The sequence below is a fragment of the Phacochoerus africanus genome, chromosome 1, assembly GCF_016906955.1.
Source record: "Phacochoerus africanus isolate WHEZ1 chromosome 1, ROS_Pafr_v1, whole genome shotgun sequence".
Taxonomy (NCBI): domain Eukaryota; kingdom Metazoa; phylum Chordata; class Mammalia; order Artiodactyla; family Suidae; genus Phacochoerus; species Phacochoerus africanus.
Window position 1 is genome coordinate 272,791,232 of NC_062544.1, and position 19,154 is coordinate 272,810,385.

General features: G+C 40.6%; 1 protein-coding gene across 1 annotated transcript in view; it reads left to right on the forward strand.

Annotated features, from left to right (window-relative positions):
- BACH1 (BTB domain and CNC homolog 1) overlaps positions 1–19,154 on the forward strand; it is a 40,999-nt gene that overhangs the window by 16,828 nt on the left and 5,017 nt on the right. The window contains 4 exon segments of the mRNA XM_047795269.1: positions 6,670–6,963; positions 8,738–9,691; positions 9,693–10,082; positions 11,984–12,190. Coding sequence (XP_047651225.1) covers positions 6,730–6,963; positions 8,738–9,691; positions 9,693–10,082; positions 11,984–12,190 — 1,785 coding nt within the window. The 5' untranslated portion in view covers positions 6,670–6,729.

A 19,154-nucleotide genomic window follows, 5' to 3' on the forward strand; every position in this document is an offset into this window, starting at 1 on the left:
ACCTGGAGCCAGGGGAACGGGGAGGTGGAGACCTCACAGAGGCATGTGGAATTTTGAGGAGTGATGGAAATTTATCTTGATTGTGTGGTCCTTTTATTTGCTGTACAAGTGTCAAACCTCATTGAATTAAATAGTGCAGGGAGTTCCTGGCTCAGCAGGTTGTGGCTCAGCAGGTTAAGAACCTGACCAGTACATAGGAGGATGCGGGTTTGATCCCTGGCCTCACTCAGTGGGTTAAGGGTCCGGCATTGCTGAGAGCTGTTGTGTAGGTCGCAGGTGCGGTTCAGATCTGGCATTGCTGTGGTTGTGGCGTAAGCAGGCAGCTGCAGTTCCAGTTTGACCCCTAGCCTGGGAACTTCCATGTGCTGTGGGTGCGGCCCTAAAACGCAAAAAAATACGGGGGTGGGGGGAATGATAACAGGAAGAGGCTTATCTTGAAAAAGATTTTTTTCCTGTGAGCATCTCCACCTTAAATTAAAAAAAAAAAAGTTTTTAAAGGCCTTTAAAGGAAAGACAAAGGACAAAAGGTGTAAACACATGAAACGGTTGGGTCTTTGCCATCCACTTAAAAATAGAGGACAAGGCTCACCTAATTTCAGAACATTTAAAACTCTGGGTATCTTGGGTGTATTGTAAAAGGAACTGGCTTAGAGGATTTTGAAGCTAAGGAGGGAGCCAAGACTGGAGGCATGGTATGAGGAATTTGCCTGTCCTCCTGAAGACCCTGCCCTGAAATTGAGTGAGGCAAAAGAAATTGACAGGATGATGGAGGTGGTGGTAGGCAGAAGCAGTAAGGAGAAAAAGGCAGAAATTCCAAATGGCTGTAAGAACGGGGGCGGGGGGGGGGGCAGGGAGAAGGCAAGATCTAAGAAACTCAACCATGCTGTAGGTGGAGGGCACTGCCTTTATATGAAGGCGGAGATAGTTGCCTGTTGTGCCATTTCTGAGGTCCAAGGTCACTAATCATTCATGCCCAACCGTACACATATATGCCCCCCTTGGCTAACAGATCTATTTTAAAAACAGTTGCTCTCATTAATTGAATGTTACGGCTAAGTGAGAATTGACCAGAAAATAGATTTCGGTTTGGAGTCTTACTGTAGATACCTTTGGGAGTGTCCTCATTTCTGTGTAAATTGGTCATGATGATTGTTGTCACCTCTTTCACCCCCAGGTATCATGTTCATTTTGAACATCGCTAGGTCATGTTCTTCTTGAATGTCGGGATTGTCCTTTGTGTTTGCATGGCATCTAGGCTGTTGTGTGGTACAGGTAGGCACTTGCAGAAAGAATACTCGTCATTGTTCAGTGAAGATAAAGGATGTTTGGATGATAATCTTTCCCTTTTAAATGAATCCTTGGTATTAGATTACAGAGTGTGTGCCCTTCAACATTAAGAATTAAAAAACACTGAAGTCTTGTGAGACTCCAGGTGAATAAAGTTCAAGCTCATTTGTACACATGGAGCTTTGTCCTCATCTGAGTTTCTGTTATGAAGCATTGTAGATCTGGCTCCATGATTGAATAGTCACCTCGGGTTTTAAAAGTTTTTTTTTTTTTTTAAGTAAATTATCTTTAAAGTTATTAAAATGTGATAAAGCCATAGCATCTTATTTCATTTAAAAAATGATTTTGAAGCGTTCCCGTCATGGCTCAACTAAAACGAATCTGACTATAGGATGCAGGGTCAATCCCTGGCCTTGCTCAGTGGGTTAAGGATCTGGCAATGCTGTGAGCTGGGGTGTGGGTCACAGATGCTCCTTGGATCTGGCGTGGCTGTGGCGTGGGCCAGCACCTGCAGCTCTGATTCAACCCCTGGCCTGGGAACCTCCATATGCTGCGAGTTCGGCCCTAAAAAGACAAAAAAAAAAAGAGATTTTGAAAGCAAGAGCATCTAGTAGTAACTATGTTAAAGCTTACACTGTGTATATTGAGCAGAGTACAGAAGTTATTTCCAAATGTGGTGCAAAAAACTTTAAAATGCCTGTTCATCCTTTGTCAGCATTACTGAGTGAGTCAGCAATTTGCTCAGGTTAGTGAACCTTTATTTTGGAGTATAACAATAGTTTCTGTTTCCAGGAATATAAAAAAATTCAGGTGTAGCATAGGAATCTAAATTTGGTGTTAATAAATTAACAGAATTTTAGGTCTGGAAGACTCCGTGAGGTGCTCTATTTTGCTGTCTAGGTTTGAGAAATGTTTGATGGTGACTGAGAGATATTAGAAGGATATACACCATTCTTACCTGGCTCAGTCATTAATTAGGTAACATTATTTGGTAAACCTGAATTTATGACTTAGATGATTTTCAGAATTAGGATACTGAATTTCAGGACAGCTTTAGGTAGTGCTCCGTAATGATGAGGCCAAGGTCAAGTAGTTAGTTATATTGGCTGTGTTTATAGTTGCCAACCTTTGCTCTTCTCCTGCCAGTTTCCTGCAGATATGCTTCCAATGCTTCTAGCTCCCAGAGCTGGGGCTCCCTTTTGCACTTCCTGACTCTGGAAAAGTTATCCAAGGACTTTTCTCCAAGTACTTGGCTTAGTGGCATTGTTCCCTTACGTATCGGAATAGCTGACTGTGCTGTGTTTGGAAGAAGATGTAGATGATCTGGGTTTTGGATTTGTACTCAAAATGCCAAGTCATTCATTCAGAAGCAAGTACCTGCATTGGGCCAGGTAATCTGTTATATGCTTGACTTATGGCAGAGAACAAGTCATGTAAGGTTTTGACATTAAAGCTGAGACCTAAGAGGTGAGGAGTTAGCCAGCTGAAAAGCAGAAGTCTAGGGAGTGGGCATAGCATGTGCAAAGATCCTGAAGTTGGAAGGATCTTGGTGCCTGTAGGGCAGGAGGGAAGGATGGTCAGGCTGTGGAATAGCAAGAGTGGGAGACAAAGGCCTGAGATAAAGGTGGACTAATAGACAGACAACCTGACCATGCAGATCTGGCAAACATGCTAATGATTTGGAACTGATGTTAAGAAATTTGGAAGACGTGGGATTTTGGTCAAGGGAGATGTAACTTTGATGAAGGAGCGTACATTGAAAGGGATCCAGAGGGGCTTGAGGCTTTTGTTATTTTTATTATCATCATCATTAATAGCATTATTATTTGTTTGCTCTGGGGCAGCCACTGTGTTCAATCCTTTACCCTCATTGTATTATGTAAGCCTCAGAACAACCCAGTGAGGTGCTGTTACTCTCCTTGTTTTATAGGTGAGGAAACCGAGACACAACCCAGAGAGGTTGAGCAGGTTGTCCAATGTGATAAATAGTAAGTGGCAGAGCTGACATTTGAACCCAGATGGTGTGTGGTTCTAGATGTTGTTCTCTTAGCTGATGGGCTTGTGTTTTCAAAATATGGTCCATTATTGGCTCTTAAGATTTGAGTGGTTCACAACTGGATTTTTTTAAAAAAATAAAACAGAGTAGAAATTAGAGTACTTTGCACTAATAAGGATAAAATGTTGATGTGTGAAACTTTGTGTCACTATTTTTTTACATGACTGTATTTGTACTGTGTGAGTTTGTAAGCCATTGCAAGAGGCTAACAGGATATGTCTAGGTAAGAGCCAGTGATGGCGTGGACTGGAATGGTGGCAGTGCAGACAGAGAGAAGTGGGTCTCAGCTGTAAGAGGCAGAGGGCACCAGGTCGTGGGTGGGAGGAGATTGGATACGGGGGCAAAACGTGGGAGTGCCAGGGATGGTGGGAGCAAGATCAGTCCACTTTAAGGAAGACTGACCTTTCTTAGAGGGGTCCTCCCAGGTAGCTCTTTGTTTCACTACCTGATTCTCTAGCTTCTCTCTGCTGCAGCTGATGAGATTTACAGTTGGCATTGACCCAAATCTGTAAGCTGGCCATGAACATGTGTGGTGACCTGTAACCCGAAATTGCTTAAACAGAGGGTTAAACCAAGAATAAATTCTCTTTCTTGAATTTGAGGTGAGTAGTGAGCAAACTGGTGGCAATGGGCCACACAAACACATGTGGGCTAATAACTAAGTAGCTTTGGAGTGAAGGTATGAGCTTTGTTTTATGTAAACGTATCTTTCATTTATTTAGGTGTTCTTCAATGTCTTTATATATATTACAAAGTGATTACCACCAAAGGTCTAGTTACTATCCATCACCAACCATCCATTTGATTCTTTTCACCTCCGTTGCCCACCCCAGCTCCATTCCCATCTGGTAACCACCATACTGTTCTCTGAATATGTGAATTTTATTTAATTCTGTTTTCTTTTAGACTCCATTTTATGAGTGAGCTCATATAGTATTTGTCTTTCTCCATATGATTTATTTCACTTAACATTGTATCCTTACAATCCATCCGTATTGTCGCAAATGGCAAGATTTTATTTTATTTTCAGCTGAGTAGTAGTCCATTATAAATACATGCCACTTCTTCTTTTATCCATTCATTCATTGATGGACATTTATATTGTTTCCATATCTTGGCTGTTGTAAGTAATGCCGCAGTGAACATAGGGATTTGTATATCTTTTCAACCTAGCATTTTCGTATTCTTTTTTTTTTTTTTTGTCTTTTTGCTATTTCTTGGGCCGCTCCTGCGGCATATGGAGGTTCCCAGGCTAGGGGTCCAATCGGAGCTGTAGCCACTGGCCTACACCAGAGCCATAGCAACTCGGGATCCGAGCCGCGTCTGCAACCTACACCACAGCTCACGGCAACGCCAGATCGTTAACCCACTGAGCAAGGGCAGGGACCGAACCCGCAACCTCATGGTTCCTGGTCGGATTCGTTAACCACCGCGCCACGACGGGAACTCCCACATTTTCGTATTCTTTGGAGAAATACCCAAAAGTGGAATGGTTGGATTATATGGTAGTTCTATTCTTAATTTTGCGGGGAATTTCCCTGTTGTTTTCCATAGTGGCTTCAGCAATTTACTTTCTCACCAACAGAATACTAGGGTAAGATTAGTATAGATTTAGTGGTTTGCAAGGCAGATGATAGGAAAGAATAAGGAGGGGGGGGACTTGTACAGGGACGTGGCAAGGCACGTGGTCATTTGTTAAATCTGGCTTGGCTGGGGGAGGGTGTACAGTCTTAGAGCAGGTGGAAGGCAGTGGTCTGTGTGCCTTTGAATGATGGTTCCTTCCCGCTACTCCTAACACTTAACTCCTCATATTGATAACTGAAATATTAAGACCAGTTGCTAAAGGGAATTTACTATTTTGTATGGGCACAACCCCAAAGTCGAGTTAGTTCTAGTACATGATTTTGTAGTTGCCATGATTTCATGTGGTATACTGAATCAGTAAATGAGAGGTTGTGATCCTTAACCTTGGGTAGAGTTTAACCACATAGGGAGAGAGTTTATATTCATTGACTGTTTCCGAGGAACTTATTGTCTCAGCTATAATGAACACCTTAAAAATAAATACATAAGTGAAATAGAATTTATAGATGCATTTCACATGTTTATGACTAAGACAACCCTGACTTTAAGGTAGAATTCACCCTAGTCTGTTTTAACTTTAGTAGTTCTTATTTTTCCTTTCATTTCTGTTTTAGAATATAGTGAATCTGAAAGCAGTAACATTTATTCAGTTACTGAATATTTGAAGACTTTCTTGTTTCAGACAGTGAGAGAGGTATCAGAAGATCAAAAGGGGATGACCCCTATGAGGAGCTGAAATATGTAGACAAAATTGGGACCACCCTTTCTTTTTGCCAGTAGTATGTACGTGATCAAAAAATGTTTGGGCGCTACTACATGTTACTATGTACTTTTAAAAATAAGCATTTTTGATAACTTTCTCTTACGTTTTAGCATTTTGAGAAAACTGAGAGTTTCTATATATGGTAAACCGTAATTTTAAGACTTGTGATGTAAAAAAAGACCATTTACTGGAGTTCCTGCTGTGGTGCAGTGGGTTAAAGACCCAGCCGGCATTGACTCTGTGGCAGCACCGGTTTGATCCCCAGCCCAGTGGGTTAAGGATGCAGCATTGCCACAGATGTGGCATAGTTCTCAGCTGAAGCTCGGATTCCATCCCTGGCCCAGAAACTTCCATATGCTGTGGGTGTGGCCAAAAGAGGAAGAAGAAGGAAAAAAAAGGACTCATTACCAAGATCCAGCCTGACATATTGGAGTCTTTAGATCAGCGTCATTTTCTTCTTTGTGCTGAAGGAACTGTTTCTTTTGTAGAATGTGCCCCTTGTTGTGAAACATCAAGCCCTCCTACTTGCTGTCAGATGTTGGGGAATGCGGCATGGAGAATTGTGGAGTGCCATGTGCCTGTTCCTCTGGTCCCATCCTAAAGTGTAACCAACCTCTGGTGACCTACACACACACTGATTAGTGTCTTAAAGCAACAGAATTGGGATGCTCTACCCATTTGCTCACTGGAGCTGTTTTCTCTGTAGGAAATGTCTTATTTTCAGAGAGCTATGAAATCCTGACTTCCAAAAGGACTTCCCTCTGTTACCCCACGAACCTAAAATTAATTAGAAGAACTGTTATTAAGAACCTATGTTAAATGAGCTCAAGTGACCAAAGGCTTCCAGGCTCTTCCAGAGGCTTTTGTTTTCAGTTGGGTTTTAGTGATGGGTGTTTTAATGGATGTCTGCCACTGTCATTTGTTAAAACCTGCTTTCCCACCGTTTCCTGTGAGTGACCCCCGGCCTGTGTCTTGGCAGGGTTGATGCCGATCAGAAGCATGCTCTCTCGGAACCTCCCGGCACCATCTGTGACGCAGAATGTCGCTGGGTGAGAGCGCGGTGTTCGCCTACGAGTCCTCGGTGCACAGCGCCCACGTGCTGCTCAGCCTGGACGAGCAGCGCCGGAAGGACGTGCTGTGTGATGTCACGGTCCTGGTGGAGGGCCAGCCCTTCCGCGCCCACCGGGCCGTGCTGGCGGCCTGCAGCGCCTACTTCCACGCCAGGCTCACGGGCCAGGCCGACGCTGAGCTGCGCATCACTCTGCCTGAGGAGGTGGGAGAGGTCACCCTGATTTTAACCGAATGTCATTAATTCTGTCCTGGTTTATAAAGTTAAAATAGGCCAAGGAGCCCTTCCTTGGCTTCTGCAACAGTGCATTTCCTTAGCTTTTTTGTTTTCTTGGAAATGATGACATCTTCCATGTAAAATGATTAACTTTGGGTGCTAGTTAATATTTATTGAGCAGTTGAATAATTTGACCCCTGTTACATTATTTTTGATGAAATGACGCAGCGGGTGGATGACAGACATTTGGTGAGGTCATGTTGGGTGGGAGGGACCACACTGCAGGCCATACTCTTCCTTTTTTCCTGTGGTGGGGAGCTGTGATGGGGATTAGGGGTCTCCACAGCCTCCATTCCTCTCAGACATGCCCTCGTGGACATGGGCTGGGAGTGAATTGGTGGCTCCCTGTGATGCTCAGTGTTAATTGTTTTAACTATGAGCCAGAGTTGCCAGATCTTTCAGCTTTTCAAGCAGCTCTTAGCAAAGCATTTTAGAATTTGGAGGGAACCCAAAAGATTATGCATTCCAGCCTCCTCATTTTGTCTACGTGTGGGTGTTAAGGTACTCCAGAACTGTTCTTTTTTCTCTCCCTCTCTTCTTTCTTGAGATTGTGGCTTATGCATTATTAGAAAAAGGGTGCTATTATGTCGTCTTTATAGAGCCTTGTTCTCACACACCTTTTGCCCACCAGCCTGTTGTGGAGCTTACTCATCTGGACATTTAAGTCTTTGTTACCATCCTGCCTCTAGGAGACCTCTCTCTGGGGCTGGAGCTGGGTGCAGGGACTCTTCCAGCAGCTTGCTTGATTGCATTAGTATCTACAGCTGGAAGAGTGCTGAGCTTTAGGCATTGGGACACACATCAGAAGCTGTTAAAAGGAATTTGGACAAAGCATGTGTGTAACAGCTCTGTGCAGGCTGCTCTTTGATGACAGTGTATCTTGATCATTCTTAGAAGAATTCAGTGTTTTAAAACTAATTTTGTGTCTTAAGCCCAGAATGAGACTTTCCTTGTGTTGCCATGGGCTTCATTTGCCCCTCATTTTGCAGAGGCAGATTGAGTGTAAATGCACAAGTTCCTACTTAAAGATGTTACTACCTAGAGTCCATGAATCTTTTCTGAAACAATACTTGGCATAATTTTTTAGATCTTCTCTTAGCTCACTTTTTAAAACTGAAATTAAAAAATTTTATTAGACCTTTTTGGCATGAGATAAAAGATAAAGATAATAGTTACCATTTACTGTGCATTCCCCATGGGTCAGGACTTTAGATACTTTGTTTTCCATTGTTACAAATTTCACATTTGTAGTTTATAGCAGTTGGGGAGTTGGTGGAATGTAGGGACCACATGGAGATGGGATGGCAGCAGACACCTGGCACTTGACTCTGTGTTGCAACTTGTGTCCATGCTGCTTTATTCCATAGATGATTTCTTTCAGCTAATGTGGACAATTGTGGCGGTGTTTATGTCTTACCTCATATCAGTAAACTGAACTCCATGGGTCATTGAGAGTGAAATCTATAAAGTGGAGGGTGTGATTGTAATGAATAGGATGTGCGAAGTATGCTTTCCCAGACTCCCTTTGCTTTACATTTCCTGGAAGAATGTTTTTTTTCCTACCAAATTAAAATACCCATTAAAATAAGCCGTTATGGAGAGGTTACCCATCTTGCCATTCATTCCCTTCCTACTTCTCTTGTACTTATCTACTAGACAGCTTTCATTGTGATGCATTTGTTTTTATTTTGTATGTTAACAGGTGACAGTTAAAGGATTTGAACCTTTAATTCAGTTTGCCTACACCGCTAAACTGATTTTAAGTAAGGACAATGTGGACGAAGTATGCAAATGTGTGGAATTTTTAGGTGTATCTGATATTGAGGAATCCTGCTTTCAGTTTCTCAAATACAAGTTTTTGGACTCTGCTGCAGACCAGCAAGAATGCCCAAGAAAAAAATGTTTCTCATCATCCTGTCAGAAACCAGATTTTAAATTTTCACTTTTGGACCAGAAGGATTTAGAAATTGATGAAGTGGAGGAATTTTTGGAACACAAAAATGTGCGGACTCCTCACTGTAAACTCCGCCGGTATCAAGGGAGTGCACAAGTACTGCCTCCTCTGCAAGACAGTGCCAGTCAAACATGTGAATCCATGTGCTTAGAAAAGGATGCTGCTCTGTCTCTGCCGTCTTTATGCCCCAAATACCGGAAGTTCCAGAAAGCGTTTGGAACTGACAGAGTCCGTGCTGTGGAATCCAGTGTCAAAGACATTCACACTTCTTCTGTTCAGCCAAACGAGCCCTCCGAACGTGAGTGTTCAGGAGGTGTCCAGGACTGTGCAGATTTGCAGGTGATTTTAAAATGTGAAGAAAGAAAATTAGCAATGGAACATGAAGAAGCCAAGAAGAAAGATCCTGCCTCTCAGTGCCCATCAGAAAAAACAGGAGCAACTCCTTTCCCCCCCAGTTCTACAGACCCCCATGGGCTCTATTCTCTGTCTCTTTTACACACGTATGACCAATATGGTGACTTGAATTTTGCTGGTATGCAGAACACAGCAGTGTTAACAGAGAAGCCGTTGTCGGGTTCAGATGTTCAAGAAGAAAAAACTTTTGGTGAGAGTCAAGATTTACGTTTGAAATCTGACTCTGGCTCCAGGGAAGATAGTAGCCTTGCCTCAAGTGATCTGAGTAGTGTAGAGCGAGAAGTGGCCAGAACACCTAGCGAAAGGCTTCTGGACTGACATTTGCAGCACGGACTCTCCATGCCAAATGCAGTTATCACCTGCCATGGCCAAAGATGGCTCAGAACAGATCTACTCCCAGAAACGGTCCGAGTGTCCCTGGCTAGGTATCAGGATTAGCGAGAGCCCGGAACCGGGTCAGAGGACTTTTACAACGCTGAGTTCTGTCAATTGCCCTTTTATAAGTACACTGAGTACCGAAGGCTCTTCGAGCAATTTGGAAATCGGAAATGATGATTATGTTTCAGAGCCCCAGCAGGAACCTTGTCCCTATGCGTGTGTGATTAGCTTGGGAGACGACTCTGAAACAGATACTGAAGGAGACAGTGAACCCTGTTCAGCCAGAGAACAAGAATGTGAGGTGAGCAGAAAATAAGTGAGTTGTTAAGTCATTGTCTTACCACCATTCATTGGGATTAATGTGTCAGCACCTGTTGCACCGCTAGGGACCTGAGCCGACTCAGGCAGGGAGGGGGGACATCCATGTACAGTAGTTTAAAAAAACAGGATAAATACCAGGAGTGCGGGAAGAAGTATGAAAGACTTCTGTCTTCATATGTTTCAAATAGGTGTATTTATTATGTTAACGAGGGAGTAGATTCATACATTGGCTGTTTAACTGTTCAAATTAAATGCCATGTCCCAAGAGGGAAAAGAATAATAACTCTGTAATCATTATGTGATAACTTCTAGTTAAACACAGCACATATTTAGTCGTGTTCATTGCCACAAGGATGTCTAGACGCGGGACTAGTCACTTAGCAATGACTTAGCAGTGACTCATTTTAGGAATGTGGCTTCTGATCCAGAGTTTTCTTTAAATTAGCCTCTCATAGCTATTAATGTTTTTCTTATTTTTCCTTAGCCATTTCAGCTGTTAATTTAGAGAATGTCTTAATAATTTAGTACGCATTTTGTATACCTGGTATGGCATTAATCATATTATGATCTATATGCTTTGTGTACAAATGATTGTATTTGATAGATGCTTTTTTGTAAAACATTACTGTAGTTCCAGTAAAAATAAGGGCTTGTTAGTTCTTTATCATTCTCTTTGTCTTTATATTTGTTGGATGACATAGTTTGGAAGAATGAAAGAGTTTCCCCCCCACCCCGGCTTTGCAGGGAGGCGATTGTTGATTTAATTTAAGAAGTAATATGTATGCATGAGTTACATCCATAAATTTTTATATGACATTGGTAATTCCAATGTTTGGAACTATGAAAAGAATGTTAAAAATGAAACATTTATGAAATTTTAGATTATTTCATATAACTAATTTCTGTCAGCTTGAAAGACTAAGTAGTTTGCCAAAGAAACTGACCAGTGTTTCATTTGCATTTTTGATAATTATGGTAATTAACTATCCCTCAGTGTCGTTTCTTTCTAATTATCTTTTTTTTCAAATTTAAGTGTGTTGAAAATGACTTTAAAATATTCAGAAGGTTTTTTTCTAACAGTTTCTACATTGGCAAGTAAAATGAATTATGTGAAACTGTCATTTGCCTGACAGAAAAATAAGTTCTCTGAAATCTTTAGAAATTACTAGTGTTTTTATGCCAGTATTAAATCAATGCTACACAGTAATATAAATCAAAAAATAAAATTGATTGGTTTTGGTTTGGATAACAATACATTAAACACACTTTAGAAAGAGCCTTACAGATACCTGTGGGGTATTAACATGCCCTAGTAAAATTATTAAAATTCTGTTTTTAATCTTAAGTATATTAATATTTGTGTCAGGATGTTCTATTTACTGAAAAAAAGTCTGCTTCTAAATTTATTTATCTTCTGAACCCTCTTGAAAATAGAATAGAAATATCCATTAAATTAGGAGTCCCCACTGTGGCTCAGTAGGTTAAGAACACGACTGGTATCCATGAAGACGGAGAGTTTGATCCCTGGCCTCGTTCAGTGGCTTTAGGGATCTGGTGTTGCCATGAGCTGAAGTGTAGGTTTCAGACATGGCTTGGATCTGGTGTTGGTGTGGCTGTGGTGTAGGCCGGCTGTTGCAGCTCCTATTTGACCCCTAGCCTGGGAACTTCTATATGCCACAGGTGCAGCCATTAAAAAAAAAAAAAATCCATTAAATTATCAGTCTTTTTTAATAAGAGATCATTTAGAAATTGGGAATAGGGGCCTTCTTTAAGTCTAAATGAAGTTCCTTGGAAAACCTAGATATGTATTTTTCCTCTTCCTAGATTTAAGTGTAACTACAAAATACAGCAACAATTAGTAATGTTTATTTTTCCTTCTAGGTGAAACTGCCATTTAACGCACAACGGATAATTTCACTCTCTAGAAATGATTTTCAGTCCTTGTTGAAAATGCACAAGCTGACTCCAGAACAACTGGATTGCATCCATGACATTCGGAGAAGAAGTAAAAACAGAATTGCTGCGCAGCGCTGTCGCAAAAGAAAGCTTGACTGTATACAGAATCTTGAGTCAGAAATCGAGAAGTTGGTAAGCATACAAGTTTCTTGTTATTCTAATTCTGGCAATTCCTACTTTCTTTTTTTTGTGCAGGAAATAGCTGTTTCAGTTCCTAAGTCAGATATAATGCCTAATTATATATTAATTTTAAAATTTACCAATTAATAATTTTAACAAAAGTATGACATTTTCAGAAAGTTTAGGAAATAAAAAACAATGAGGGTGTTTGTAGACTATTTTACCCGTGTAAGTGTTCTACATATTTAGTGTGATATACTACAGTATGTAAGTTGAGAACTGTGTGTGCTTTAAAAAAGTGATACACAGACTAATGGTAATTTTAGTATCTACCTAATTCTTAATGGTTGAGTAAAAGTTAAGTTATAAAGCACTTTACTCTCTTTGTGCTGTGTGTGTGGTGTCTATAAAAGCTAATGTACCAGTTGTTAGTTTAGATTAACTAGTAACTTGTTTTACCAAAACAAAGTAGCCAATTTGATTTTCCATCTAAGGGAAAAAATTCACATGCTGATAGGAATAAAACACTTTAAGATCTAATGAGACCCACGTCAGAAGAATGCTTACTTTATTGAATCTTATTTTCTATTACAGCATCAAAACACAAATTAACTGAGAAATGGATTAAGTTCCACCCATGTTTCTCTGTACCCTAGCGGTTGGTAGAAGGAAGCATTGTATGAAGAAGGATACCTAATAGTGCTGGCTAGGTAAAGCTAAAATATGGTTAGAGATGGCAGGGAAATGGTGCCTACAAGTAATAAAAACAGTAATTGAATGTTCAGTTTGGGGTCTTTGTTGGTAGAAGTTTACAGTTGTGATTATAGCAAATCTTTATTTTTCCCTTTTTCTTTTTATGGGTGCACCCGTGGCATATGAAAGTTTCTGGGCTAGGGGTCAAATTGGAGCTGCAGAGGCCTACTCCACAGCTCTACCAACACCACATCAGAGCCGCTTCTGTGAACTATGCCACAGCTTGCGGCAATGCTGGATCCTTAACCCACTGAGCAAGGCTAGGAATCGAACCTGCAACCCACTGAGGCACAATGCGAACTCTTTGATCATAGCAACTCTTTAAACTTGGAATATTCTAACTATGAATATCAGTTTAACAGCAACGGTTTAGCAAAAGCAAAAAAAACCCCATTGCCTTTATATGCCTTTGAAAAAGTAGAGCAGGGAGTTCCCATTGTGGCTCAGTGGAAATGAACCCAACTAGTATCCATGAGGATGTGGGTCTGATCCCTGGCCTCACTCGGCCAGTGAAGGATCTGGTGTTGCTGTGAACTGTGGTGTAGGTCGTAGACGCTGCTTGGATCTGGTGTGGCTGTGGCTGTGGTGTAGGCCGGCAGCTACAGCTCTGATTCGACCCCTAGCCTGGGAACTTACTATGCCACAGATGTGACCCTAAAAAAAAAAAAAGTAGAACAGTAAAAATTTGTTACTCATACAGTATAATGCATATACTTTAGGTAAACAGATGAAGATATATAACTGTAGGAAAAGATGAAGCAAACTGTATAAAAACATGAGAAAGAAACCAGATGTTTTATACATGGAAGTAGAGAGACGTTAAAAAAACCTATAGGATATTGCCAAATGATTAAAATTGTTAAGACCAAAGGGAAAAAGCTACGAATTCAGTAATATTTACCTACCCAGTGCTTTTAGGGTGTGTATCAGTCCATACTTCTAAGCACTGGTGACGTTTCTTATTATCCATTGTTGAATTAAAGACCTACCTTTAGACAGAGTACAGCACTTAGCTTTAGTTACTGTTCTGTGCTCTAATACAGAGAGATGCTTTTTAGACTGTTGGGTTGTGTAGAGCTATTTGAAATCTACATAAACTTGTACTACTGGTTCTTACATCTGCTTTTTTAAGTTCTGTCTTCCCCCTCAGCTAGTGATAATTTATGCTTTCAGTAGAATTGATTAATTTTTTTCCTCCTAAAGAGAAACAGAAATGAAAAAAAAAAACACACCCCCAAAACCCTTTAGATTGCTCAAGTTCATTTCATAGGTAACTTTATTTTATGAATGTACTATGCAGACATGTTGGAGAGTAGCTATTACCCTTGAAACTAGTCTATTTCCTGGTTTATGGGTCTATTTCCTGGTTTATGAGTCAGACATTGGGATTCCTGGACAGTTGATGTTTTTACTAAATTGTAGGTGTCTAGGGTGAAGAGGTCTTGCTACTTTCTTTGGACTTTCTGCTCCCTCTACCTTTGCTTCAGCAGAGAGCAGTGGGAGATATAGTGGCTAAAAGAATGGGATTCTGAATCGCACTCCCATCTGTGGCACTTAATAATGCTGGGCACACTGTTTAATATCTCTGTCCCTTAGGTTTCTCCTCTATAAGATGGGATCATACTAGTATTACTGTTAGTATTTATAGAGTGGGTGTTCATTTATGAAGATTAAAGAGTTACTATATCTGAGAACTTAAAAGAGTGCCTGGCACATAGCAAGCACTTAATAAATATTACTTTTCCCTTCTTCTTCTTATTGCTATACTATTATTTATCAGTTTTCAGTTTTCTTTCCCTTAATTGCTTCTTTCCTACTGTCTGTGCCAAAACTACAGACTCTGGGTTTGGATCTCATTCTCATATTGCTTCTCTTGTTACAGTAAAGTTCCTTTAAATATGGTCAATGGAATGAATCTCTGCTGATTTGCAATTTAAGGGAATATTTGGTTTCCCTACAGTTTTTATGGGGGAAAAAAAAAAAAAAAGCCCTCATCTATTATGGAGTAAAATGACCTCCTCATCTGTCTTCAGTGTTTCAAATTTTGTTGTGAAGGTGGTATTATTTTATTAAAAATAAACCTTGTCTTGGGAGTTCTCATTGTGACTCAGTGGGTTACGAACCCGACTAGTATCCATGAGGATGAGGGGCCAATCCCTGGCCTCGTTCAGTGGGTTAAGGATCTGGCTTTGCCATGAGCTCCAGTGTAGGTTGCAGACACAGATCTGGCATTGCTGTGGCTCTGGCGTAGGCTGGCAGCTGCAGCTCCCATTTGAACCCTAGCCTGGGAACCTCCGTATGCTGTGGGTGTGGCTCTAAAAAGCAAGGAAAAAAAAGGTAAACCTTGTCTTGTCACCTTCTCCTGGCTGTTCTAGCCACATGGGCACTGCCATCCCCAGGCCCTTGATAGGCCTTCTGGAACCTGGTCTCTGCCACTCTGTGAGGCCCCTTGAGCAGCATGTCTTGAAATGTGGTCTCTGTGCCATTGACATCAGAGTTTCCCAAGGGTGCCCCCTCAAAATGTAGCATCCGTAGGCCCATCCCAGACCTGTGGGAGGGGCCTGGGAGCATGCATCTTATAAAAATTTCCTGCGCACATCTTTATTGTGCACATTAAATTTTGAGAACCTAGCACTAGAACACAGAAGTTAGATGGAGGCTTTGGAGTCAAAGAGCTGGAAATTCTGCCTGGCCACTTGGTAGCTTTGTGGCCTGGAGAAATAATTTCACCTCCAATACTGATTCCCTCATTGGTTACATGGAGATAAGAATAGTATCTCCCTTGGGTTTGGTGCAAGGGTCAGATGCTCTCAGGTATGGAAAGCTTTTTGTACTGTCCAGTGCATAGTCAGGGCTGAGTAGATACTAGTAGTTGTGTTTTCTGTAAGCACCTGCTGGTCACTACTTACTAGATATACTGGGTACCAGGAAATCACAGATCAGTGAGATGTAGTCCTTTATGTTAGCATTTTGATGTGCAATTAATTTGTTTTCTATTTCTGTTTACTACCAGGATTGATCACCCCCCCCTTTTTTTTTTTTGCTTTTTAGGGTCGCACCCGAGGCATATGGAAGTCCCCAGGCTAGGGTTGCATCGGAGCTGCAGCTGCCAGCCTATATCACAGCCATGGCAGTGCCAGATCTGAGCCCGAGTCTGCGACCTATGCCACAGCTCATGGCCACGCTGGTTCCCGGACCCACTGAGGAAGGCTGGGGATCGAACCTGTATCCTCATGGATACTAGTTGGATTCATTTCCGCGGCTACCACAATGGGAACTCTTTACTCTTCACATTCTTTAAGTTCAATTTTGAATATGTGAAACATCTGTATGGTTTACAAGTTAAAGCTATATTCAAAAAATCTACTCTGCAGTCTTGATCCCGTCTTCTCCCTATACCCTGTTCATAGCTATTTCCTTTAGTAACTCTTTCCATTAATCTCTAGACTTTTTCCCTTGTGTTTCTTTTATAAAAACAGGTTAATATTTTGTGTATATATTTATTACCCTTTTTGCTACAGAGAAGTATTCTATATGTACTGTTTTGTATTTTACTGTTTTAAGTGATTTCCAGGAAATACTTTTCCTAATTCATAGTGGTTATCATTCTTTTTAAAGCTTCATAGTATTCAGTTGTGGCTCTAGCACAGGTAATCCAAAGCAGTCTCTTATTGGAGTTCCCTTTGTGGCTCAGTAGGTTAAGAGCCCGACTAGTATCCATGAGGATGCAGGTTTGATCCCTGACCTCTCTTGCTGCAGCTCCGATTTGACCCCTAACCTGGAAACTTCTATATGCCGCAGGTGCAGCCCTAAAAAAAAAAAAAGAAAAGAAAAGAAAAGAAAAGTGTTGCCAAAGCAGTCTCTTATTAATGGACATTTGAGATGCAATAGTTTATTTATTTACTTTTTGCCATTTCTTGGGCTGCTCCCACGGCATATGGAGGTTCCCAGGCTAGGGGTCTAATCGGAGCTGTAGCCGCCAGCCTATGCCAGAGCCACAGCAACGTGGGATCCGAGCCGAGTCTGCAGCCTACACCACAGCTCACGGCAACGCTGGATCCTGAACCCACTGAGCAAGGCCAAGCATCGAACCTGCAACCTCATGGTTCCTAGTCGGATTCGTTAACCACTGCGCCACGATGGGAACTCTGAGATGCAATAGTTTATAACTTGGAACATTATTTTTTTCCCCAACGTTTGAGAAAATAGGTCTTTAAGATAGAGTCCTAGAAGTGGGACTGTTGGATCAAGAGTAAAACACATACATAATTTTGTTAGATATTATTGAATTACCCTTCAGTAGGAGTTACGGCATTTTGCTTTCCCACAAGCAGTAAGTAATATGTGTGCTTGTCCGTCTGCAACCTCAGCCGAAAGTTTGTTAGCTTTTGCTTTTTTCCCAGTCTGACTGTGAGAATTGATATGGTAGCTTTGAAATTGAGCACTTTTATTCATATTTTAAGGCTCATTTTTATATTTCTATGAACTATCTGTACAGGGGTTTTACATCATAAGGGACTGTTAGTCACCACTTTTTAGCAGTAAGTACCCTTTAACCTAAAATAAGTACCCTTTAACCAGTAACTGTCATCTGACTCTTTTGGTGCCAAGTTCTTCCACTCCTTGTCTTTATTGGGTGAGTTATATTTAGGATCTTCTTTTTTAAACTTCTTATATTTGAATGAATATTATACACTAGCTGTTGAAAATGTGAATTTGGATGTAAATTTGTTTTCTTGCCATAAAATGGAAAATAGTACCAAGATTCATTTTTTTAAATGTATCGGAGAAGTAGGTAGAAGGACACCGGTAATATATTTGGGAGGTGTCTTTAATAATGATATCATGAAGTTATTAAGTTGAATTACTTTGATTAAACTGTAAGTAAATTTTGTGATTTTTTTAAAAATTGGAGTGAAATGGAAAAATCAGCTAACGGCCTAAAAACTTACCCATGTAGGAATTAGCTTAAAGTACAGAGGAACAGAAGGGAACATTTAATTTATAGAAATAACCATGGTAGAGTTTTAGGGTTGTACCTTTCGGTTTTAATTGTAAAGAAGCAAGCCATCTTGTATGGGACACCCTTGGAGTGTAGTCCTGACATCTTTTATTTAGTGAGGAAGTAGTCAGAATATTAAGATTGTATTGCTATTTATCAAAAGATATGGAAGCTGTAAAATGTTTGTCGTCTTCATAGTAGCTGTGGGTTAGGTAGTATTCATTTTGGGGACGATACTCAAATATTCATTACTTTGCTTAACCATATTTAATTTAAAAGACTAGCCAGCAGTTGAAATTTTGAGTATTTTGTTGTGACTAGGGAAAAATGTGTTTCTAACTATTTTCTGGAAACTTTGCTTCCATCCTCATTTGGATTGACTTCTGAAAGGCCATGACGAAAAGCAGGTGATTGCATTAAATGTGTTCCTTCTCTGGTCAGGTGGTGGGCACTGTTTTTACTGTTTTTCATTGTTTTCACCGTTTTCACCTTGTGGGCACCATCAGACTCATTTTATCAGAAGGCTGCAACTGACAGGCTTGCTGTAAGAAAAATGTACTTATTGAACATTGGTCTTTATTATATATATATATATTTTTCCCCCGTGGCCTATTACCAATATTTAAGCCAGAGAAAATTGGGACAATACCTTGCAGTATAAAAATGCAGGGCTTTATATTCATTGTACCATTTCTCAAAATATTAGATGGCCTTGAAATATTTAAAAACTAAACTACTGGTATTTGGATTCACATACAATTTTGAAAAACTTTTATATGAAACTCCAACAGTACTTTGTGCAAAGCAAATTTCTTTTTACCCTTTTGGCTATTTTTGTCGCAGAAAGGAATCTATTTAAAGGTTGGCCATTGTAGATGATTACTATGAAATAACCTGTCTAAATGTTAACTGGCAACATTTTAATAGCTCAGCTCTCCAGAAGCTGCCAATGAGCAGAAGGCCAGAAGAGCTGTCGTAAATTTTACAAGAGAAATCTTTGACCCTCTCTCAACATTTATTAACTCTTACCTTATGAATAGCTTGATTATTGGGTTTCTAGCACACATGCCATTAGGAGCAATGCAGTGATAGAATAGGAAGGATGAGGTGGGGCAATGGTAGAAAAAGACTTGCTGTCAGCAGTAACCAGTGATAGTGGACTGAAAGGCAGGAACCAGGAGAGCTTGAAAAAAATTCCATGCTAGGTTTTCCGGTAGGGAT